We start from the raw sequence: 24,378 nt of genomic DNA on the forward strand, positions 1-24,378 counted from the left end.
GCAAGCCCCCACCCTGAATCAGTTTAAGCAGGGTGTTACCAAACTTGTACACAATGCTTAACATGATAGACCTGTTTTTAAACTGCTTTTATCTGTAAATCCTTCTTGTTTTTAACACTATCAACTGCATTTATACTGCAATACACACCGTGTATTACTTTTATCCTCCTATCCAATCTACTTTTAACTTCTTGTACAGGCGCGCAGCTGCACATAATACTCGCAGAGAGGAGTGCTGCAGTATAAATAGATAGATAAACTTGTAAATAGTTATACATGTTTCGATGTATGGAAGGCCGTACACGCCATAATGTTACAATGTAAGTCTATGGGAAAATAATTGGTGGTCTCTAACCAGTACTGTACGGATATTGAACGGCGAACAGGAAAAAATAAAATTCCACTATCAATACACCATTTTTTTGTAAGAAGAGAATTTGCATAATTATACTTTTATTATCGATTTTCCTTGATCATTATATTTAAGTAGCTTCAAAATGATTTTCTTTTTTCTAAAAACAAATAACAACTAAAAAATTTAGGACTTTTTTGTATAGCGTACGGGTTCAAGAGGTTGTTGTGCGGTCACAGGGTGAAAGAATCGCAAAATATATACTTCTGTTTGGATAAGAGATAGTAAGTATTTGCAAATATATAATGTTTTGCGATGTACAGTTTGATTAAATGCATTTTCAGAAATCGTGATCAGATGCATGTGTAACGACGATGGTATGATATTAGGTTTGCAGTTTTTTCTTTTATTTTGGTGACCTTGACCCCTAATAAATAATATCAACAAAGAATTTCGTTTCAGCATAATCATTCAGAACTCCCCCATTATGGAAAGAAACCAGGTCTCTTAATTGCGTCGATGATGCTTTGCTCCAATTCTCATTTTATTTACACTATTTCCAGGCCAATCTGTTAGGCAGTAGCTGGAACAACTGATACGGGGACTGGAAACAGGCATTTATCTTATCTGATGCTGTCGTCCAATCGAAGCGTATGCCGTAGGTTATTCTGCTATTACTCAAACACTTACGCCTTACAGTTTAACTCGTCCTTTCAGTGAAAATCTGGGAAAGCATTTGTTGAATTTTTTGTTGAAAACAAAAGTTCTGCCATGAAATTATTGCCTGCATCTGTTTTTAAATGGAAAATATCTACATTAATGTTACTTTTCGCCCTGTGAAAATGGCTAAATCTAGACTTGTCTTACCCAGAGAGAAAGATGTCGTTTTTTACATGATATTTGCCTTGTTGATTCGGAGTATTTAGAATAAAAAAATTAGGACATATTTTAATGAAAATAGCAAGTCAAAACTGTATTTAAACTGTTGCCTGAAAATATTTGTTTATGATATTGCTCTGTTCTTCACTATTTAAATGCGTGTTAAACCTAGATGATTTTCTGCAGTTTTATCTAAAAGTTCGGAATACTAAATGTAACTTCGTTGTCGGCCTTTTTAAAAATAAATATTGTTATTTTAATTTAAATATATTGTATTTTTCACACATCAGTTTTAAGATTAAATTTATTAAACTAATTTTTGGAGTTTAAACAACAATTTCGTTTGAAACATTCCCTACGTTCAAGAAGAATGTTTGTTTCTGTATGTAGAAATCTGACATTATAAACAATAATTATAATTATGGCTCTACAAGATTAAGAAAAGTGTCAGCTTTCTGTTATTTTCCATTTTTTTTTTTATTCAAATCCAACAAAAATCGGCCCTTTGATAAAGGTTTGAAGTTACGTGGTAAAATATTTCTTCAGGGAAGTGAGCTCGAGTTAATTCATAATAATTAAGCATATCACCACATGCAGTCGCATGCTGTTTTTGCTTCAGAATCCCTTTAGATCAATCTCTGATCATCTAATTATCGTCACTTAACATGTGACTGGTAAACCCTTTGAACAATAACTGTTATAGCTCCATGATTAATTTGAGGTAATATGCTAATTACGCGCTAACCGATAGTGGCGAAAACAAAATATCGATCGCTAACGACTGGTCGATATTTACAGGTATGGACGACAGCATAGTACAGATAAATGTACTGATTTATACGGAGTTTCTACTCCCCGTATTAGACCTTCCTGGCAGTAGGCAGTGGCTGGAGAAACGGAATCGGTTCCCTAGACAGCGAACTTCTTCGTCCAGAACCGGTTCTCTAACCAAAATACCGTGCATAGGCTAGGGAACCGGAATTTTATAACACTGACGAAATCCACTCTGTTTCTATAAGTAAGTATCATGCATGTTATTATCTTAATTAATTTTACCATTCCCTTCTATTTATCTGCGTTTACTGTCTCCAATAGTGTTGGCCGACTCGCCGCATACCGTGTCCACCATATTAATTGGAATGATGTAAACTAGTACAAAATGAATGCATGAAAACTACTTTGTCGTCTTAAATGTTATTTGTTTTAAACATGTACAATGTTTAAATGATTTTTAGCTCATCTGATTTTTTGAAAAAAAATGATGAGTTATTGTCATCACTTGAGCGGTTGTCGGCGTCGGCGTCGGCGTTGCCTGGTTAAGTTTTATGTTTAGGTCAGCTTTTCTCCTAAACTATCAAAGCTATTGCTTTGAAACTTGGAATACTTGTTCACCATCATAAGCTGACCCTGTATAGCAAGAAACATAACTCCATCTTGCTTTTTGCAAGATTTATGGCCCCTTTTGTACTTAGAAAATATCAGATTTCTTGGTTAAGTTTTATGTTTAGGTCAACTTTTCTCCTGAACTATCAAAGCTATTGCTTTGAAACTTGGAATACTTGTTCACCATCATAAGCAGACCCTGTACATCAAGAAACATAACTCCATCTTGCTTTTTGCAAGATTTATTGCCCCTTTTGGACTTAGAAAATCAGTTTTCTTGGTTAAGTTTTATGTTTAGGTCAGCTTTTATCCTAAACTATCTAAGCTATTGCTTTAAAACTTGCAACACTTGTTCACCATCATAAGTTGACCCTGTATAGCAAGAAACATAACTCCGTCCTGCTTTTTGCAAGATTTATGGCCCCTTTTGGACTTAGAAAATATCAGATTTCTTGGTTAAGTTTTATGTTTAGGTCAACTTTTTCTCTTAAACTATCAAAGCTATTGCTTTGAAACTTGCAACACTTGTTGACCATCATAAGCTGACCCTGTACAGCAAGCAACATAACTCCATCCCGCTTTTTGCAATAATTATTGCCCCTTTTGGACTTAGAAAATCATTTTCTTGGTTGAGTATTATGTTTAAGTCAACTTTTCTCATAAACTATCAAAGCTATTGCTTTAAAACTTGCAACAGTTTTTCACCATCATAAGTGGACACTGTACATCAAGAAACATAACTCTATCCTGCTTTTTGCAAGAATGATGGCCCTTTTTAGACTTAGAAAATCATGGGTAGGACAATATTTCTATTACACAAAAAAAATCAGATGAGCGTCAGCACCCGCAAGGCGGTGCTCTTGTTAAAAAAAGTATTAATTTGTATTTGCGTCATTACAAACTTATTTGATTGCCATTAAAACTTCTTGCATATTACCTGATCACTTTATTATATATTGGTTTGTAACACCTCAGCATTACACGTTCAAAGATATGTGATCAATACTAATAAACAGAAATTACTTAGTTTGTTTTAATTGTTTCTTTCATTGTATTGTACCTTTTAAGTTTAAATTTCAAGTTTATTTCGGCTTGCTCCAATGCCGAAGATTTCCGCATTCATTCGTACAAGTTTATCTTCCAATATGGCGGACAGTATGCGGCAAGTACACTTTTGGAGACAAAGTAAACACAGATAAGTGAAAGGGCATAGCTAGCTTGCTGAATGGTGAAAATAATTAAGATAATAACATGCATGACACTTTCCAAAAGAAACAAAGTGAATTTCGACAGCTTTAAGCATAGAAATAAAATTCTACAGAAGTGTCAGTGTTGTGCAATTTCAGTTCAACCAATATCCATATTTTACAAAGAATTAGAGAATTTTTAGTCATGGTGTGCGAAACCAAGTACAAATATGTCTGAATAATGGGTCACTTTCTTGCTAAATTGGAGAGCTACCAGTGGTGAGCAGTTATCACATGAAGAATAACCTAGTGCATAAATAAAGAGCCATGTATCTATTCTTCTGCCTGAGAATGCAAAATGATAAATTGCTTCCACATATTTCAGTTTATTTCAAGAAATGTGTAAAAAGTGTGCAAAACCAGGTACACAGATAGTGGTATATTATGTCTAAATTGGTTTGGTTTATTAGTTAGTGGACACATTGTTTGACAGGTCTAAGACACTTTCCTATGGAGGTGAAGGACCTGGGTGATCGACCCCAAAATTAAATTTCCTTGGACAATTTGACCCCAATACATTATGACCGTCACCCCTTGCGAATATTTATATGTTTTGATCAAATATTAAATCTACTGTAACTATGACATTGTATCTGAGGACAATTATGACTTTAAAATAATTTTTATGAAGTATGATTATGACTTTGAGATTTTGTTTAAGTAGATGCTGGTACTGAGTGAGTGAGATTATTATGTCTCCCCCCCTCCCCCCTCTGTGGTAGACATATTGTTTTTGCCCTGTCCGTCCGTCCGTACATCACACTTCATTTCCGACCAATAACTGGAGAACTATTTGACCTAAAACCTTCAACACTCATAGGGTGGCAGGACTTATTGAGTTGATGACCCCTATTGTTTTTGGGGTCACTCCGTCAAAGGTCAAGGTCACAGGTGCCTGAACATGGAAAACCATATTCGATCAATAACTTGAGAACCACTTTACCCAGAATGTTGAAACTTCATAGGATGATTGATCATGCCTAGTAGATGACCCCTATAGATTTTGGGGTCACTTGCATTAAAGGTCAAGGTCACAGGGGCCTGAACATGAAAAACCGTTTCCGATCAATAACTTGAGAACCATTTGACCCAGAATGTTGAAACTTCATAGGATGTTTGGACATGCACAGTAGATGACCCCTATTTATTTTGGGGTCATTGCCTTAAAGGTCAAGGTCACAGGGGCCCGAACAAGGAAAACAATTTCCGGTCAGTAACTTGACAACCACTTGACCGAGAATGTTGAAACTTCATAGGATGATTGGTCATGTAGAGGAGATGACCCCTATTGATTTAGGGGTCACTCTATTAAAGGTCAAGGTCACAGGGGCCTGAACATGAAAAACCGTTTCAGATCAGTAACTTGAGAACCATTTGACCCAGAATGTTGAAACTTCATAGGGTGTTTGGACATGCAGAGTAGATGACCCCTATTGATTTTGGGTTCACTGCCTTAAAGGTCAATGTCACAGGGGCCCGAACAAGGCAGGGCTTTTTCAGCGTGTCCCACGGGGCTGAAATTCGGCCCCATTCCCAATGGCAAATATGCATATTTTTTCCCAATAGCTGTTCAAAAATTCCCAATCAAAGCAAATTATAGTGGTGCAACCATAGTATTGTAGATTTTATTGAATTTGAATATAAAGCAGTTTCCTTTTATGAATATTAGCAGTAGAAATCACAGGAATATACATAAGGAAAAAAGAAGACTGATTTTCATGGAAATACTTTCCTAATTTCGATGTTTAACCGATACATATATTTCCCAATATGACAGTATTCGCGAGTCGAAAATTCCCAAAAAGCACAGGGGCCTTTTTCCCAAAATGGCCAGAAAAAGCCCTGCAAGGAAAACCATTTCCGGTCAGTAATAGGATGATTGGTCATGTAGAGGAGATGACCCCTATTGATTTTGGGGTCACTTTATTAAAGGTCAAGGTCACAGGGGCTGGAACATGAAGAACCATTTTCGATCAATAACTTGAGAACCACTTGACCCAAAATGTTGAAACTTCATAGGATGATTGTTCATGCAGAGGAGATGACCCCTATTGATCTTGGGGTCACTCTATTAAAGGTCAAGGTCACGGGGCTAAACATGGAAAACCACTTCTGGTCAGTAACTTGAGAACCACTTGACCCAGAGTGTTGAAACTTCATAGGATGATCGGACATGCAGAGTAGATGACCCTTATTGATTTTGGGGTCACTTAGTTAAAGTTCAAGGTCACAGAGGTCTGAAAATGGAAAACCATTTCCTGTTCAGTAACTTGAGAACCACTTAACCCAGAATGTTGAATCTTCATAGGATGATTGATCATGCAGAGGAGATGACCCCTATCTATTTTAGGGTCACTCTATTAAAGGTCAAGGTCACAGGGGGCTGAACATGGAAAACCATTTCCAGTCAGTAACTTGAGAACCACTTGACCGAGAATGTTGAAACTTCATAGGTTGATTGGACATGCAGACTAGATTACCCTTATTGATTTTGGGGTCACTTGATCAAAGGTCAAGGTCACATGGGCCTAAACATTGAAAACAATTTCCATTCAGTAACTTGAGAACCACTTGACCCAGAATGTTGAAACTTCATAGGATGATTGGTAGTGCAGAAGAGATGACCCCTATTGATTTTGGGGTCACTCCATTAAAGGTCAAGGTCGCAGCGGATAGAAAATGGAAATCCATTTCCGGTTTATAACTTGAGAACCATTTCACCTAGAACGTTCAAACTTCATAGGGAGATAGGAATAACAGAGTAGGTGACCACTATTGTTTTTGGGGGTCACTCCATCAAAGGTCAATGTCACAGGGGGCTGAACATAGAAACTTTTTCCAATCAATAACTTGAGAACCACCTGACCAAGAATGTTGAAACTTAATAGGATAATTGGACATGCAGAATAGATGACCCCAAATGATTTCAGGGTCACTTGATCAAAGGTCAAGATCACAGGAGCCTGAACATGGAAAACTGTATCCAGTTCATAACTTGAGAACCTCTAGGCCCAGAATGTTGAAACTTAGCAGGGGTCACAATGGCCTTAAATTTCTCTGAGCCACTGCTTTTTGCCAAACGCCTAAAATCGTACGTGGCGCGACAAGCTTTTTAACAGCAACTGTTATCTTCCATGCCATGGACTATGCAGTTAATACACTGTGTGTATGTATACAAGGATGCAAGTGTTTATACCTTTAAGAGAATATTATTAACTTTAAAATATAATTCCATGACAGAATCAGAGAGAAACATCTGTCATGAAATTATATTTCAAATTAATACTATACTGAAAAACGCATACAAACTTAACATGTTAAATATATGAAGCAAAAACAAACATTTATTAAGTTATATCTTTTAATGAGACATGTATTCATGTATTGATTCATGATCATATTATAAAGATGATTCCATCAACTTATATTCATTTTCATAGTCTTTAATCTTTACTGTATCTCAGTTTTGTAAACACTGTTTAAAACATATGTATTTGTCTTTGATTCTTACACAATGTCACTTTAAAATCCTTCTTTGTTTCTTAGATCCCCACAAGTTGAATGCTCTTTAGACTAGCTCCTAGACTATGATAATATTATATCTTTTTACATTTTTATGATTGAATGTAGTGAACTGAGCCAGTCTATATCCTATGTCCAATATCATAGTCTAGTACAATCCGAAAATTCACAAACCTCTTTTTAGGTTTGTTATCAATCAATGTCAAGAACTGACCACAGCCTAACTTATAGAGATCAGTGGTTTACTGCCACATGTTTATGCAATTTATTGAGACCATCTGGTACTAGTAGCTGGGATTTATAACTGCAGGGGTCAGCTGAGTTTAAATTTTATCAGAAATGAATTTTCATTTCTCTGTATTGATACTTAAACATTTTGTCATAATTGTCAAATGCGATGGCAAAACAATTCTGTGGAAGGACGGTGAGCCATGCTAACTGCAAATGCTAAATGACAAATAATTTAATAAAAATTGACATTTAGCATTAAATAATATGTATTTAGCATAAAGTTATTGGCATTTAGCATTAACATTGACATTCGGCAATTAGCATGACGCACCGACCCTCCATACAAAGCTGAATGCTAACATGCATTGTCCGATGCTGGCATAACATGGTAGAAGATGCTTCAGATCAGACTCATAAAACATGATGCAGATCTTTATTTCATAAAATCAATGGACAATTAGCATTATCTTTCAGCATTATAAATATTAGATATTTGAAATTTTGGCATTTATTATGAGGTAAGAATATTGTATTTAGCGATTAGCATTTAGATATGTGGCAAAAAGAATGGTGCACCAGCCTTCCATATATGCATCGACCTTCAATAGTTTTGTTATTTATAAAACTTTGTTAAGAAAATAAAACGTCTTTTTTTGTTTGGTGCTGCAGTGACTGCAGTACGGTGCTTAGTCACTGAATAGAAAACATTTTATGCTGACAACTGTGTTTCTTTTAATTTTGGTACAGCTTTCTCATAATTTTGTCTATATCTACTGGCTTTCCAATGGGACAACAAGTCTCAGTTTTATTAACACTTTTGAAAAGTTTTATATGGTAGCAATCCTAATCTTCTTTTTTGACACGTATTATACAAGGCAGATTCTTTATTGTTTGAATAAACTTGAACTCGACATATTTTTTAAAATGTGCCTTTGACAAAGACATGCTGTAATAAACTTTTAAAATTCATTCTTCAGTTTCAGAATTTTAATGATTAGAATAATCCTTTAAATAAAATAAACATATTATAGTTAATAAATATATTTGCAAGATGACCCATCAAGATTTCAAAAGTAGCAAAATAGTTTATTCTACATGATAATGGTTCTTCAACTATCACCATTAAAAATCAGTTAGGTAAACAGATTTATGATCAGCAGCGTAACCCTTGACCACTAGCATGATGTACCAAATTATCCATGGGTAATCTAATAGCCATAGGTGCCAATCATCTCTCTGAGAGCATTTCGGATTGTACTAGACTGATAATTTCAACATCAGTCCTGTATGAAAATCTCTAAAATAGACTGGCTTTTGTCTTTATGAAATTGAATTTATCAAAAAAGGGAAAATATAGAAATATAGTTATTATCAGTCTAGTGGCTAGTCTAAATGCTCTTTTGTAGTCAAATTTACTGATTTCTGGTCCATCTACACTTAAAATCATTAGATTTTCCAGATTGTCTTAACAAATCTTACTTCTCAGGGAAGATTTAATTAAGTTTTGCTTACTAAATCCTCTTTCACAGTCTGCTGTGGATACAGGCAGTGCCCAAAACCTCTCCGCTACTTCAGCTGAAGCAGGGAACACTGATTTGTTTTTGATTGCTAAATTTGCACAAGAGTGTGTGTCAGTCACAGATCTGTTCCCACTGTCATGGGTAGCTCTTGCGAATTGAACAAAAGCTGATAATTCAGACTTGGAACCCTCAATACCTACAGAGCCTAAGTAGTCACTGATTGTTTCTAAATCATTGGAAAGGTCAGTGGCCTTGAGCAAGGGATTGAACATGTTGCTCATTGATGTGAGAATAGCCCCATCAGCATTATCAGAAAACCTATCATTTAAGCTTTTGACCATTCTGTCAACAAATTGATCACACACATTGACAGATTCTGTTCTTTGTTTTTCACTGTCCCTAATTGTATGACCTTCAAACTCAAAGGTAAAGAGACCATCAGAGTCAAGGGTTGGCTCTGCCCGGGCGACCTTAAGAAAACCTTGTAACCTTTCCCCAGACTTAGAGTCACGAAGATCCTCAAGCATGCTAATGGTAGAGGTAAGTAAGGATGAAACCTCAGAATACTGCAAGTCCTTTTTCTGGTACATTTTGGAGAGGATGGCCAGAGGCTTGAGGACATCACAAAGGAAGTGGGCAACATACAAGAACTTATATGTAGTGATAGGCTTGTAGAGACTCAAGGCCTGCCCAGAGTTCTCTTCAAGGAACACAGAAATGAGACTTGGGTAATTTGTGACCAGGGCATCTACAGACCCTTCAAAACTTAACCAACGGGTATGAAACACTTCCTGAAACCTTTTGGCTTGACCTTGAAGGATAGACTGAATAGCAGAAAGACTTGACATGTTTTTGGGGGAGTATTTGAAGTATTTGTAAATAGAATTCAAAATCTCCTGGAACTTGACCAAATAGGGAATGGTGTCTGCACCAGTACTGCAACTAAGAGCCAAGCGATGGGCAATGCAGTGGGTGGCTAGAACCCCAGGAACATGATTTTTAGCTCACCTGTCACAAAGTGACTAGGTGAGCTTTTGTGATCGCGCGGTGTCCGTCGTGCGTCCGTGCGTGCGTCCGTAAACTTTTGTTTGTGACCACTCTAGAGGTCACATTTTTAATGGGATCTTTATGAAAGTTGGTCAGAATGTTCATCTTGATGATATCTAGGTCAAGTTCGAAACTGGGTCACGTGCCGTCAAAAACTAGGTCAGTAGGTCTAAAAATAGAAAAACCTTGTGACCTCTCTAGAGGCCATATATTTCACAAGATCTTCATGAAAATTGGTCAGAATGTTCACCTTGAAGATATAAAGGTCAAGTTCGAAACTGGGTCACGTGCCATCAAAAACTAGGTCAGTAGGTCTAAAAATAGAAAAACCTTGTGACCTCTCTAGAGGCCATATATTTCACAAGATCTTCATGAAAATTGGTCTGAACGTTCACCTTGATGATATCTAGGTCAAGTTTGAAACTGGGTCACGTGCCTTCAAAAACTAGGTCAGTAGGCCAAATAATAGAAAAACCTTGTGACCTCTCTAAAGGCCATATTTTTCATGGGATCTGTATGAAAGTTGGTCTGAGTGTTCATCTTGATGATATCTAGGTAAAGTTCGAAACTGGGTCACATGCGGTCAAAAACTAGGTCAGTAGATCTAAAAATAGAAAAACCTTGTGACCTCTCTAGAGGCCATATATTTCATGAGATCTTCATGAAAATTGGTCAGAATGTTCACCTTGGTGATATCTAGGTCAAGTTCGAAACTGGGTCACGTGCCATAAAAAACTAGGTCAGAAGGTCTAAAAATAGAAAAACCTTGTGACCTCTCTAGAGGCCATATATTTCACAAGATCTTCATGAAAATTGGTCAGAACGTTCACCTTGATGATATCTAGGTCAAGTTTGAAACTGGGTCACGTGCCTTCAAAAACTAGGTCAGTAGGCCAAATAATAGAAAAACCTTGTGACCTCTCTAAAGGCCATATTTTTCATGGGATCTGTATGAAAGTTGGTCTGAGTGTTCATCTTGATGATATCTAGGTCAAGTTCGAAACTGGGTCACATGCGGTCAAAAACTAGGTCAGTTGATCTAAAAATAGAAAAACCTTGTGACCTCTCTAGAGGCCATATATTTCATGAGATCTTCATGAAAATTGGTCAGAATGTTCACCTTGATGATATCTAGGTCAAGTTCGAAAGTGGGTCACGTGCCTTCAAAAACTAGGTCAGTAGGTCAAATAATAGAAAAACCTTGTGACCTCTCTAGAGGCCATATTTATGTCTCCCCTAGGAGACATATTGTTTTTGCCCTGTCCGTCCGTACGTCCGTCCGTACGTCACACTTCATTTCCGAGCAATAACTGGAGGACCATTTGACCTAGAACCTTCAAACTTCATAGGGTTGTAGGGCTGCTGGAGTAGACGACCCCTATTGTTTTTGGGGTCACTCCGTCAAAGGTCAAGGTCACAGGGGCCTGAACATTGAAAACCATTTCCGATCAATAACTAGAGAACCACTTGACCCAGAATGTTGAAACTTCATAGGATGATTGGTCATGAAGAGTAGATGACCCCTATAGATTTTTGGGTCACTCCGTCAAAGGTCAAGGTCACAGGGACCTGAACATTGAAAACCATTTCCGATCAATAACTAGAGAACCACTTGACCCAGAATGTTGAAACTTCATAGGATGATTGGTCATGAAGAGTAGATGACCCCTATTGATTTTGGGGTCACTCCGTCAAAGGTCAAGGTCACAGGAGTCTGAACATTGAAAACCATTTCCGGTCAATTACTTGAGAACCACTAGACCCAGAATGTTGAAACTTAATAGGATGATTGGTCATGCAGAGTAGATGACCCCTAACGATTTTGGGGTCACTCCATTAAAGGTCAAGGTCACAGGGGCCTGAACATTGATAACCAGTTCCGATCAATAACTTGAGAACCACTTGACCCAGAATGTTGAAACTTCATAGGATTATTGAACATGCAGAGTAGATGACCCCTATTGATTTTGGGGTCAGTCTATTAAAGGTCAAGGTCACAGTGGCCTGTTCATGTAAAATCATTTTTTGGAAATAACTTGAGAACCACTTGACCTACAATGTTGAAACTTAATAGGATGATTGGACATGCATAGTAGATGACCCCTATTTATTTTGAGGTCATTTGATCAAAGGTCAAGGTCACAGGAGCCTGAACAGTGACTTGAGAACCACTAGGCCAAGAGTGTTGAAATTTAGCGGGATGACTGGACATGCCAGGTAGATGATCCCTATTGCAGCCAACCATCAGTGTCTCTTTGACTTTCGCTCCTGACCACTATTGACTTCTTGCCTATAGGACTTTGCATTGGGGGAGACATGCGCTTTTTTACAAAAGCATTTTCTAGTTTTCATGGGATCTGTATGAAAGTTGGTCTGAATGTTCATCTTGATGATATAAAGGTCAAGTTCGAAAGTGGGTCACGTGCCTTCAAAAACTAGGTCAGTAGGTCAAATAATAGAAAAACCTTGTGACCTCTCTAAATGCCATATTTTTGACGGGATCTGTATGAAAATTGATCTGAATGTTCATCTTGATGATATCTAGGTCAAGTTCGAAACTGGGTCAACTGCAGCCAAAAACTAGGTCAGAAGGTCTAAAAATAGAAAAACCTTGTGACCTCTCTAGAGGCCATACTTGTGAATGGATCTTCATGAAAATTGGTCAGAATGTTCACCTTGATGATATCTAGGTCAGGTTTGAAACTGGGTCACGTGCCTTAAAAAACTAGGTCAGTAGGTCAAATAATAAAAAAAACCTTGTGACCTCTCTAGAGGCCATACTTTTCATGGGATCTGTATGAAAGTTGGTCTGAATGTTCATCTTGATGATATCTAGGTCAAGTTTGAAACTGGGTCACGTGCGGTAAAAAACGTCAGTAGGTCTAAAATCATTAAAATCTTTTGACCTCTCTAGAGGCCATATTTTTCAATGGATCATTATGAAAATTGATCTGAATGTTCACCTTGATGATATCTAGGTCAGTTTCGAAACCAGGTCACGTGCAGTCAAAAACTAGGCCAGTAGGTATAAAACTAGAAAAACCTTGTGACCGCTCTAGAGGCCATATTTTTCATGAGATCTTGATGAAAATTAGTGAGAATGTTCACCTTGATGATATCTAGGTAAAGTTCAAAACAGGGTCACGTACCTTCGAAAACTAGGTCAATAGGTGAAATAATAGAAAAACCTTGTTACCTCTCTAGAGACCATATTTTTCAATGGATCTTCATGAAAATTGGTCAGAATTTTTATCTTGATAATACCTAGGTCAAGTTCAAAACTAAGTCACTATGTCAAATAATAGAAAAAACGATGTCATACTCAAAACTGGGTCATGTGGGAATAGGTGAGCGATTCAGGACCATCATGGTCCTCTTGTTTAACCTTGTGACAACCCCAGATTTATTCCCAACCATGACAGCTTCCCCATCAGTACTGACTCCACACAAATTTGAAATGTCAATCCCCTTTTTGCCAAACATTTCCAAAACCTTACCAAAAATACTCTCAGAATTTGCCCTATTTAATTGGTTAATGCCTAAAAAGTAGGTATGTGGCTCTACTGTCCCAAAACCATTGGTTTCTAACACTCTAATATAGCTTATCAAATTTTGATGCACAGAAATATCCGTGGTTTCATCAAACATCAAACTGAATTTCCCTGATTGTTTCACCTTAACAAGTAAATCTTCCCTCAGTACATCAGCTAGACAGTCTTGGAACTCGCCAATGCTGGTGTTATGCTCGTAGGTGGTATGACTATCAACTTTCAAGTCACTCAATTGTGATACACCCTGAAAATAAGTAATAATAATAATTATAAAACACTGTGGTTAGTAAAACAAGATACTATTAGTAATAGGAAATGCTTGATACCTGTAAATAAACAAGATACTGTTAGTAACTGGAACTGTTTGATACCTGCCAAAAACAAAATACTATTAGTAACAGGAATTGCTTTATACCTGAAAAAAACAAGATACTATTATTAACTGGAACTGCCTGATACCTGCAAAAAAATAAAGGTCTGCTCACGTAATGCTTTTCTCTGAAAAAAAAAAAACAACAACAGCAAAAGAAAGAAGTAGCTAAAACTGGAGATAATAAAATAAATAACCATTACAACAGTCAACAATTCTTACCGTAAAAACTTGGAATGACCCACACAGTTCCATGAAATAAATATTGTACAAACCTCATTGCCTTGTATTGATTTCATTTATTATGAATTTCTCAAATACTTAAAATTTATGTATACCTGTCTTATGCACAGATCGTTCAGTGCCGGGACAACTGAACTTGGTAGATTCTGTTTTGCTGAGAAGTAGACGTTTTTAAGTGCCGCAATCACTGCTGTCTCACTTTTATTGGTGGCCACTTGCCGGGCAGATATCATGAAAGTTGACAATTTTGCAGCATCAGTAGCATTTCTGTGTTCTAAACTGAAAAAAAAAAAACACTTTCAAAATTAAGTAAACAGTTCGATTTTTATTGCAGTTAAGAATTTATTTTTATCAGAAAATATTTTTGCTGACACACTTTTAATTAAGAATCTTAACTTTAAAGTTTAACTGTCAACAGTTGCCTAGAAAAATACCACTGTTTGAAAATCTCAATTACCTTTAGTTTTCGCATGCTGCGATACAGAATCATTTTTGAGAACTGAACAGCCAGAAGTGAACGAGTTTGAATTTTGTGATTTTATGCAAATGTCACAAAACATTAATTTTGTATCAACTTGAATGCTTATTTTTACAAGATTCTTGAAAGTAACGAAGAGGTGATTTTTGAATTTTGGCCCTCTTAGTGGGATGATTGGGCATGCCAAGTAGGTGATCCCTATTGCAGCCAACCATCAGTGTCTCTTTGACTTTCGCTCTTGTCCCCTATTGACTTCTTGCATATACGACTATGCATTGGAGGAGACATGCGCTTTTTTACAAAAGCATCTTCTAGTTTAGTATAAGTCTGTGGCTAAGGGTCCAGTCAGTGGACCTCTAGACCCGCATTCAAGAGGTCAGTTTAATGGACCCATAGACAACCTGTAAACAGTAAAGTTATATGAATACTCCAATGATATTTGCAGAGAGTAAACTTTCATTTATCTAGCAAAAACAGGTGATGATTTAAAAAAATGCTCTCGTTTTTTCATTGCAAGTGGTGGGAAACACCTTTAACCCCGAGAAAAACACAATCGCAAATTTTTAATAGTAATTAAACATTTGTGCGTAGTAATGGAATTTTTTATCAATTTCGTGTTTTTTTTTCGCAATGGAAGGATTCAGATAATAAACATGTTTTTTTTTAGTATTTTTGATTTTGATTATGCTCATAAATTGCAAAATTTGTTTTACTATTAAAGTAAATATCAGCTAGTTAAATGAAGTGACTGAGTATTCCCATTCTATCCGGAAATATTGATCCCTACTCGGTTGAGAGTACAAAAAGTATTTCCCTGTTACATCTTATATTTTTGTGTTATTTGCTGTCTCTGGGTCACAGTGCATGATTTCAGTGATTTTTGATTTGATATCATACTATTGCTGCACATTTAGTGTGTAGTCTTTAATGCCTTGAGAATCTACATATTTACTTAGGATCTACGTTGCTTCTTTGTAAAGAGGCATCCGTATATTGGATATGTCTAAGGTTATCCTCATTTTTAGAGTTGATTCAGTTTCACTCTCTGTTCTGTGGTGCTATATTGTTAGTGCCTGCGGTAACTATCGTGCTGGCGGAGCTTGATGTAAATCAAACTTTAAGTTAAAGTTCACATTCTTTCCACTTGGAAATTACAGTTAAAGTTCACATTTTTTCCACTTGAAAATTACAGTTATAAAAACAGTATTTCCCATCCCAAATGCTTTGAGAACTGCCTTAAGCAGAAGTATTTGACTTAAACAGTTCAGATGAAACTGTAACATCTGGTTTTGTGTCCGTTTTTATCCAGTTTCGGTTTCACCTCTTTCACGTCCAGTTTTGCCGGGGCAGACATGTCGGCACCACCCTTAAATGATACTTTTGAATTGAGAATGTTCGATACGTCTTTCAACATTTCATTTGAAGCCATTTGATATTTTCGTACTCCAGCAATGCTCCTATGTCCAGTCCTGCGCATAATTTCTTGTTCTTGAATACCTTTTTGATACAAAGACTTTGCACATGTCTTTCTCCCAGAGTGATTTGTATATCTGCCATCGAGTCCAGCAGCCTTTCAAATTTCCTTCATGAAACTTCTCAACTTGTTTATTCCGACAACGTTTTCACTGAAACGAAACTTGTTTTCACCTACTTTTGGCAGTGCACGTTTGAAAATGTTTTATTTTCACATTCAGTTTTCACACACGAAAGATACATTTCATATAACTTAACGAGTCCACTTCTGTTATCGTAATGACGTATTTGTTTGGGTTCCAGTTTTTGTTGTTTAACAGACCCACTATATGCTTTAGACGTTTTTCCATTAAAGTCCACATTAAGTCCATTTCCATCTTTTTCTCCGGTGGTGAATTGGTCAGTTGTAAAGTCTCGGTGCTCATCTGCAGCTCTTAGTCCAAATATTTTACAATTATAAAAAAACACTGTCCTTTGAAGGGGAATTGTGTCAAAGTCCCCAAAGACACCCTTCTCTCATATCTGCCTCTCATCTGTTTCCGTCACAGGTAGTGCTTCTCTGGGGCAATGCCAAAACCTCACTCGTTAACTTTTTCATTTCAGAATTCAAGACTTTATTTAAGTAAGAAAATCTATTATCAGACTGATCGAGAAAGTTTTCATCGTTTATATTCTTATCTCTAAGGTACCTCAGAAGTCCAGACTAATATGGTATAAACTATTTGGAGGATACTTAGTACCGTCTCTTTTCCACAACAAAACGACATAGATACGTTCATATCATCTACCGTCATATTGGAAAGCTCTGGAATCTCATGGCCGCTTTTATTACAGGTATCCATCCAGGATTCAAATACAGTTTACGCCCACTTTGTATTTCTCATTGTATTTTTTGACTTCTGTTCATTTATTAAAGCGTTTGCATCTTCACTGATTGTCACTGTTGCAAATCTGTCAGTCAGTGAGCTATCTCCATCAGGCTCTTCAGATTTAACATCAGAGCTTTAAAATGAAAAAAAAAACAACAATGTATCTCATGTTGCGTAACGTAGCATTTATTCAAGTTTTTCACAAAAAATGGCCAAAGCTATCCTTTACACACCAAATCAAAACGTATGTAATTGTAAACAGTGCCATGGAGACAAGGAACTCATGATTTTTAACAAAGGCTGAATGTTTGGAAAATATGATAATTTTCCCTCAAAAATACAAAAAAACAACAACAGTAAATTCATTTCTTTGAAATGGAATGCAGGAAAAGTTTGTTAGCTATTCGCTTTACCCTAAAGCACTGTTCTTTAAACTTTGGAAAACAGTGTTTAATTTCCAATCTGCATATTTTACTGTCCTAAAAATCATGCAGTATTTAAAATACCCTCTATGCAACACAGTATACTACAGTTATGTAGGTGTGAAAAGTGAATTTGAGCATTTAATTTTTTTTTTTAATTTTTTTGTGGACACATTTTTTTTTGAAATCCTTAATCAAGGGTATGCAAAAGTTATAATTCCCGAGGTTACTCTACCATATATTGTGAATTGATTGGAAGGAACTGAAATTTGCCACCTTAGATGCTCACTGAAACAAACATCCTGTAGAAGTATGGACTCACAATCGCTGTAAAGCAGCCGTAGGCGAAAACGAGTGAGAGAGAGAGAGCGATTGATAAATAACTAACCTGTCATCCAAAGTGCCGGTAGTGTCCCCAGTCACATCGTTTAACCGCAGGTTAAAATTTCCAAATGTATTGTCAGTAAGCTGAACATCATAACTATTCATCATTTGGCTTAGTGTTTCATTTTCCATTTTTTCAATCTTGCACAATGTGCGAGTCAAGTTAAATTCTATAACATCAAAACTTTGGCAGCTATTCGACCTATCCCTTGCAGTGCTAGGTCTACTTTCCATCAAATCTAATGCCTGAGACAACAGAATATCGTCCTCATTTTCACTATTAAACTTATCGTAAGCCATGGCGCTTTCCATAAAATCCAATGCCTGAGATAAAATAACATCATTACTATCGTCCAGCGACATTTTGCTTTCTGGCAATGCACATTCAAGAATCCATTGGCGCAGGGCGCTGGACCCGTGTTAAATTAGATGTGAACCCCAGTCGGCTGTGATTGGTAAATTTTCACACGTGTACCCGTTGCTAGAGCGCAATAAACCCTTGTCAGATAAGAGGACCCCATTCGGCAGTGATCGGCTGATTCCCTACTGACCAGCTCGTGCATATGCAAATTAATATGTGAAGTTTCCAAGGGGGCTCAATAAAGGGAAAATATTTCTAAATATTTTCAAAACGATAATTAAAAATTAACTTAATTAGTTTACTGTTTTAATCATGCAATAAATCATTTAGACAATACACACGCGTGTTACCAGCTGGTATCATCATGCTTGGGAGAATCACTTGTATGTTTTATCTGATTTATAGTAACACAGCACAAAAAGTTGCAAATTTCGCATTTTTTTATGTCGGCCCCAAATTGGCACCATTTGTTAGCTGTCTCACTAATTTAGATTATTAACTTCTACAGCCTCGGGAACTTTCGACACCTAGAGCATATTATGGTCCTCTTCCAAAGTTTCACACTCTAGCCTGTTGAAGCTCTGAAACTCAGATGAGCGATCTAGGGCCATTATGGCCCTCTTGTTATACTTGTGCCTACAGAAAGTACAGGGGAATAAAACAGATCATTTTACAGCACACTAGTAATTAACATAAGGTTAGTTTATTTGTAAAGGTGTTTTTGTTTGATCAGTAAAACTGTCAACATTTCCCTTAATTGGTGTTGCATAAGAACAAGGCAATTTTGGGTGATAAAGTGATAAGAGTTTAAGATGAATGATTAGGTAGATAAGATCGATCAGTTATCTTTGTTGACAATATTTGAATAGATCTAAGAGATATCAGACAGCTTAATAAAGCCCTTGTGTCTTATGTGTAACTGATAATGAAAAGCCATGAATGTGATAAAATACATTAGTTCTGAATACATTGTGGAATAGGTAAATTTAATGTGAATTTTAAGCAGTTGGATACTTCAGACATACAGACTCCATGGAAAGGTTTGTGAAAACGATATTTATGGTCTGCAGTATTAAGAATTGTTTTATTAAGATATTTGGCCGTACATTTTTAAGTAAGTATCAAGGACACTTGTAAGACCATGAATGCATTTGGAAAATTTGAACCAAAAAGATATTTTTGATGCATGTATTTATGAAATGCGCATAACAAATAAGGATATAAATTTGATAATTTTTTTGTACTAAACAAAGTGCGCCTACAGTTCATGAAGCTCATACAATCATGTATTTGGATTAGTTTTGTTTGGATGTATTGAGGTTAGGTTGTCGTTATCAGAAAAGAATATTGAATGTCTGTTTAAGTCATTACTCCATTTAAAAAAATTATATTGAGGAGTTTTTTCAGTGATAAAAGTTGACATAGGTAACATTAAACATTCATGCGGTGGGATCAAACTCTTACCATGCTGATTGATTCTACATCTGCTGCCAATGTAGATCATGATCAGTCTATGTCCATGCGGTCTGATCATGATCTGCACTGTTCGTTATTCAGCCAGTATCTTTCTGGTAAGCACCCCTCTAAACAGTTAATGGTGCTGTCCAAATTAGAAGATGGACAATTCTGAATTCAATATAGAAATTTAGCAGGATAAGGGTTAGGTCATACCAAAATGACTGGATGGATACTGTCACTTTGTTAGTTTGTAGTGTAAAAAAATGAGAAAGCCTGCTTTTGAGAAGAAGAAAAGTCAGTACTGATTTTAATGAATAGAAACTTTTTATCTTTATAAAGTTGGAAAAGTTTGAAAAACAATTGGTTGTTCATGAGTTTGTAATCAGCTTCAGCATGTAACAACAATTTTTTTTAAATGCACACTACACAATTGAATAAATTACACAATTTTTGTATGATGTGAAATACAGGGTGAGCTATTGACAATGGTCATGCTTTAGGTATCACAAAAGAAGCTTTTATGAGTTATAATAAGCAAATATATACAACTTGCAAGAATGAGATACTTGCAGTATATACATACAATGTAAGGCCTTTTTTAAAGTCCTTAAATACATAAAGAACAGAACAGATTTGATTCATATACATTGAGATATTTGTTTTAGTATGATTACTAGTTTGTTATGGCCAAATTGAAATACCGGTTTGTGTTTATAAACAGTCATTTATCATCTTACCTTATCATTATGTACATTGAGACTTTGCAGATCAACTGTAATTTGTCATCTAACTTTTACTGTTTATGTATACATTTTTGCAGTTCAACTGATGGGTGTCTCTTTACTTTCTTTTGTAGTTGAGAGGTATGTAAAGTTCAAGGCTAAGGGACATTTTTGCGAGTCTTTGTGCTTTCATCATCTGTTGCTTTGTTCATATACATGTACAAAGGTGATATTTATTTGATATAGATTTCTAACAGTATGTTCAAGTCTGACAGTGATATGACTTGAAAGTATTTTATTCCAATTTGAGGACACTGTATTGCCTGTGAATACTTCCTTTATTTGTGTAGGATCTGTTTTGAACATTTCTTTTTATTGCAATAGTGGTATGCATGAATAAGTAAATTACAACAATAATTAGAAAATATATTGATCCCTTTGTGAGCTAAGTTGCAGCTGTTTCATAAAATGTTTATTTTACCTCTCCTTTTGACATTCATCAGAAGAAAGAAATCAATATAGTTAATATTTTTTAAATATGGTCAAAAATTACGATGTACCAGATGCATACTGGGTGATCAGTTCATGAGAAGATAAAGGTATAAAGGGATTTAGAAATAGAAGAGAATGACCATAGAGTAAGTTTAATTGATCTCTTGTCTATTTATCTTGAAACTGATTGTTTAATATCAAGAAATTTTATGAAAGTAAAATTGAGATGATTAGAGGTATATAATTTCATTTTCATGAATTTCTGAATAATTATTTTGACAGATTATTTGCCTTCTGTTAAACAGACATAGGTTATTATGGATATAATTATTAAACTCCACCTGAAACAATTAGCAAAGTTTTAGCAGTCAATTAAAGTAAAGATACAGGAAAATTGAATATTTGAGGTTTTGTTTGACTGTCTGATACAGTGATTTGATGTATTAATCATATTTCCCCTTGTCTTGTTTGCACATCCAAATTGCCCAAAGGTATTTTCGCAGTATAACTTTTAACTCCTTGCTGTTATGTATATTAAGACTGTATACAAATGCTTGTTAACTTAAACAGGATTGTTTACTTCTTAAATTTCTTTTCTCTTTCTTTTTAATTGAATAAACAAAAAAAAAAAATTGTTCTCTCTCAATATGTACATGTATGAAATTTAAAGAGATAAAATTTGAATAGACCAGATAAAAATAGCACACAAAGACGATTTCTTTGTATGTAAACATACAAATCACATGACCAGGACTATTTTCTTTTGTTTGCAAACAGACTAGCAGATTTATTTTGATCTTTCAGTTTTACAGAAGTGTATATTAAATTTGGTCGATTTGAAAAAAAAAACACAGAAATAAAATGGTGATTAAACCAGTTAATTTTAATGCTATGATAGGTTATTTCAGTCATTTATGTATTTTAAAGCAACATATAGGTTGATGACCGAGTGACCTATTTAAGACATACGGTAGGTGAACTTTTACATTTAGAAATAAAAAACTTTAACTGATTATTTAACAAAAACAACTGTAAGTACAATCACCTTACTTTGAAGATTAAACAATATTTTCAATCATGTTTTTCTTCCAAATTTCAATCAAAATCATATTAAGTAGGTCTGACATAAATGTATACAATGTATATAAAGTAAACCTTCTGTAATTACCTGTCGGAGTGTAATGAAGGTATATTAATCAGGAGTGTGCACAAATGATTGTTGTTCTGAAGTCTATGTAAAACTGCAAAATGAAATTAAAAAGGTGTGATATTTTCTGCATTTTGTCTTCTGTTAGTTCTGTCTTGTATTTCACTTCCTTATTGATATTAATGTGTTACTGTGACAACAGTGTACACTAGCCACTAGACTGATAAAAAATTTGTCACAAAATTTAAACATTTAAAAAAACATGGCCACCAGAGGACATGGTCACTTTTCATCAACAATTTCTTAAAAGGACATCTCAAAACTACTGAACTGTGAATGGATTTTGATGAAACGTTACACAAATGATCACTGGGTAGCCCTCTTTCAAAGTTGTTCCTATGATTCCGGTTCATTGAACTTTGGAAATCTTCTCTGAATCCATAATACACGGTGGGGAAACCACGTGACTAACTTGGATAACGTGCACGCAAAAGTGCTAAAAATAGGCCCGCTTCAGGTATGTTTTTTTACTATAACTTTTTTGATCCGCAATTGTTTTAAACGAGATAACGTGCATAAACCCCGCAATAAAAAGCTCTTTCAGCGCATATATGTAACTTGATGAAACTCCCTCCCGTTTTTACGTAATCCTTGCCCAACCGATTCGAAAGATGCAAAATATTTTGGTAACGAACACGTCTGTTCACAAGTTACGCACCTAGCACAGATTCTGCAGAGAATTTTCGCTGGAATTTAGGTTTAAAATAAAGCTTGTCATTGTCCAAAGTCCTGTACCAAATATTTAACATGACTATTCAGGAATATTAAAGATATCGTAAGACAAAGGGTGCGGTAACGTGCACGTTGCGATTTTTCAGGGGGTGACGTACACGTCATTTTTCCCCAGAGGGTAACGTACACGTCAAAGACTATTTATCATGCATGTAGAACATCTTTGTCTTTAAATGACTGAACTGTAAACATTTTGATATTGTTAAAAAAATGCAGATGCTGGGAATAGGCTGTTTTTCTTTCGGTAGGTTAGTATATACAGAGATGCTACAGTGAAAATGAATAGCAGTTGGAATTTTATTGTCTAAACGTGTATGTTATTTTGACAAGTAGACATTGTTAGCAGTTGCCATTTTAATTGTTAACTTTTTTTTCCAAATATCAAAAGTTAATTAGGTTTCTGGGAATAAACCATGTAGTTCTGTCTGTCAGCAGGGTTTAATCAAATCCATATGTTCAAATCTTCTTGATGACCCGTTGAAACATTTTTTATATTGTTAAAAAGATGCTGGAATTAGTATAAATTCAGAACGATAGCATGTTTGATAACCATGATTTTTCTTCATTAAAACGTTAGAATACAGAAAATTTTTTTTGTTTAATATGACAGCATGCACCTTATTTGTATCATTGACAAACTTTTTAGTTCTATCATGCATGGGACCATAACAATCAACCAATAATATAAACACGTTGTCGTTTAAATTATCGTGCGGGAGTAATATGTTATTCTTTCTGTAGGTTAGTGACAGTTTGTTGGTCAGCTAGTTATTCATTTAGACCTCCTTACTGAAACAACATATCAGTATTGACCTAATTTTGCATATCTAAGGACTATAGCCATTCCATGGTTGATTAAATTATAAATGCTGACATATTCTGATAATATAGATCTATAAATGCGTTAAGGAGGTAGGTTACCTTCATATTTGTATGTGCGCATGTCCAACCGGAAGCTAACGTGACGATTTACGACGACGTTTACGACAAATTAAATGTGTTTGTATATTCATTCTCCTGAAAACAAATCATGAACCTGCCTCCAGTCTGATACTTTATGGTTTAATAATGCAGAAATAATGATTCAACTGCCGCAGAAACGCTTCAAAACAATGTTGCTATAAAATGACGTCATTGACGTCATGACGTTACGTGTCAGTTACCGCGCAAAATTAATAGCTTTTATCTTGAAAGTACGTAATTCTGTGCATTTTCTTTATTTTAACTATCTTCAAATAACAAATATTTGCTGAAATATTTGTTATGAATCTTTTGCTCTGAATAATCATCAACATTTTGCATCTTTTATGTAGTTATATTGAAACGTTATGCGGATTGTAAGAAAATGGATGATGGTAACCAATGTTATCTGGAATATAGTTGGATGAAAGGTTACTTGTAACGGCCATTTTCAAATAAAAAATCTAGCAGTTTA

General features: G+C 35.5%; 2 protein-coding genes across 6 annotated transcripts in view; one reads left to right on the plus strand and one right to left on the minus strand.

The window, feature by feature from the left end:
* Nucleotides 1-382: 382 nt before the first annotated feature.
* Nucleotides 383-24,378, plus strand: part of LOC123534099 (signal peptide peptidase-like 3) — a 58,454-nt gene continuing 34,458 nt past the window's right edge. Inside the window, exon 1 of one of the 5 annotated variants that reach the window (XM_045316168.2) lies at nt 383-636. The gene's annotated coding sequence lies outside the window, so the exon portion shown is untranslated. Of the gene's footprint in view, nt 637-807; nt 855-19,218; nt 19,373-20,955; nt 21,151-21,776; nt 21,975-24,378 lie in introns of those variants that run through there. The other 4 variants (XM_045316172.2, XM_045316170.2, XM_053519541.1 and 1 more) reach the window with 4 other exon arrangements.
* Nucleotides 13,509-14,627, minus strand: LOC123534103 (uncharacterized). The gene is made up of 2 exons (XM_045316177.2): nt 14,441-14,627; nt 13,509-13,976 (listed from the first exon to the last, which is right to left on the minus strand). Exons 1-2 carry the CDS (start codon nt 14,576-14,578, stop codon nt 13,515-13,517), a joined length of 600 nt encoding a protein of 199 aa, XP_045172112.2. The 5' UTR covers nt 14,579-14,627; the 3' UTR covers nt 13,509-13,514.

This window comes from Mercenaria mercenaria, chromosome 12, assembly GCF_021730395.1.
Source record: "Mercenaria mercenaria strain notata chromosome 12, MADL_Memer_1, whole genome shotgun sequence".
In the NCBI taxonomy this organism is placed as follows: Eukaryota; Metazoa; Mollusca; class Bivalvia; order Venerida; family Veneridae; genus Mercenaria; species Mercenaria mercenaria.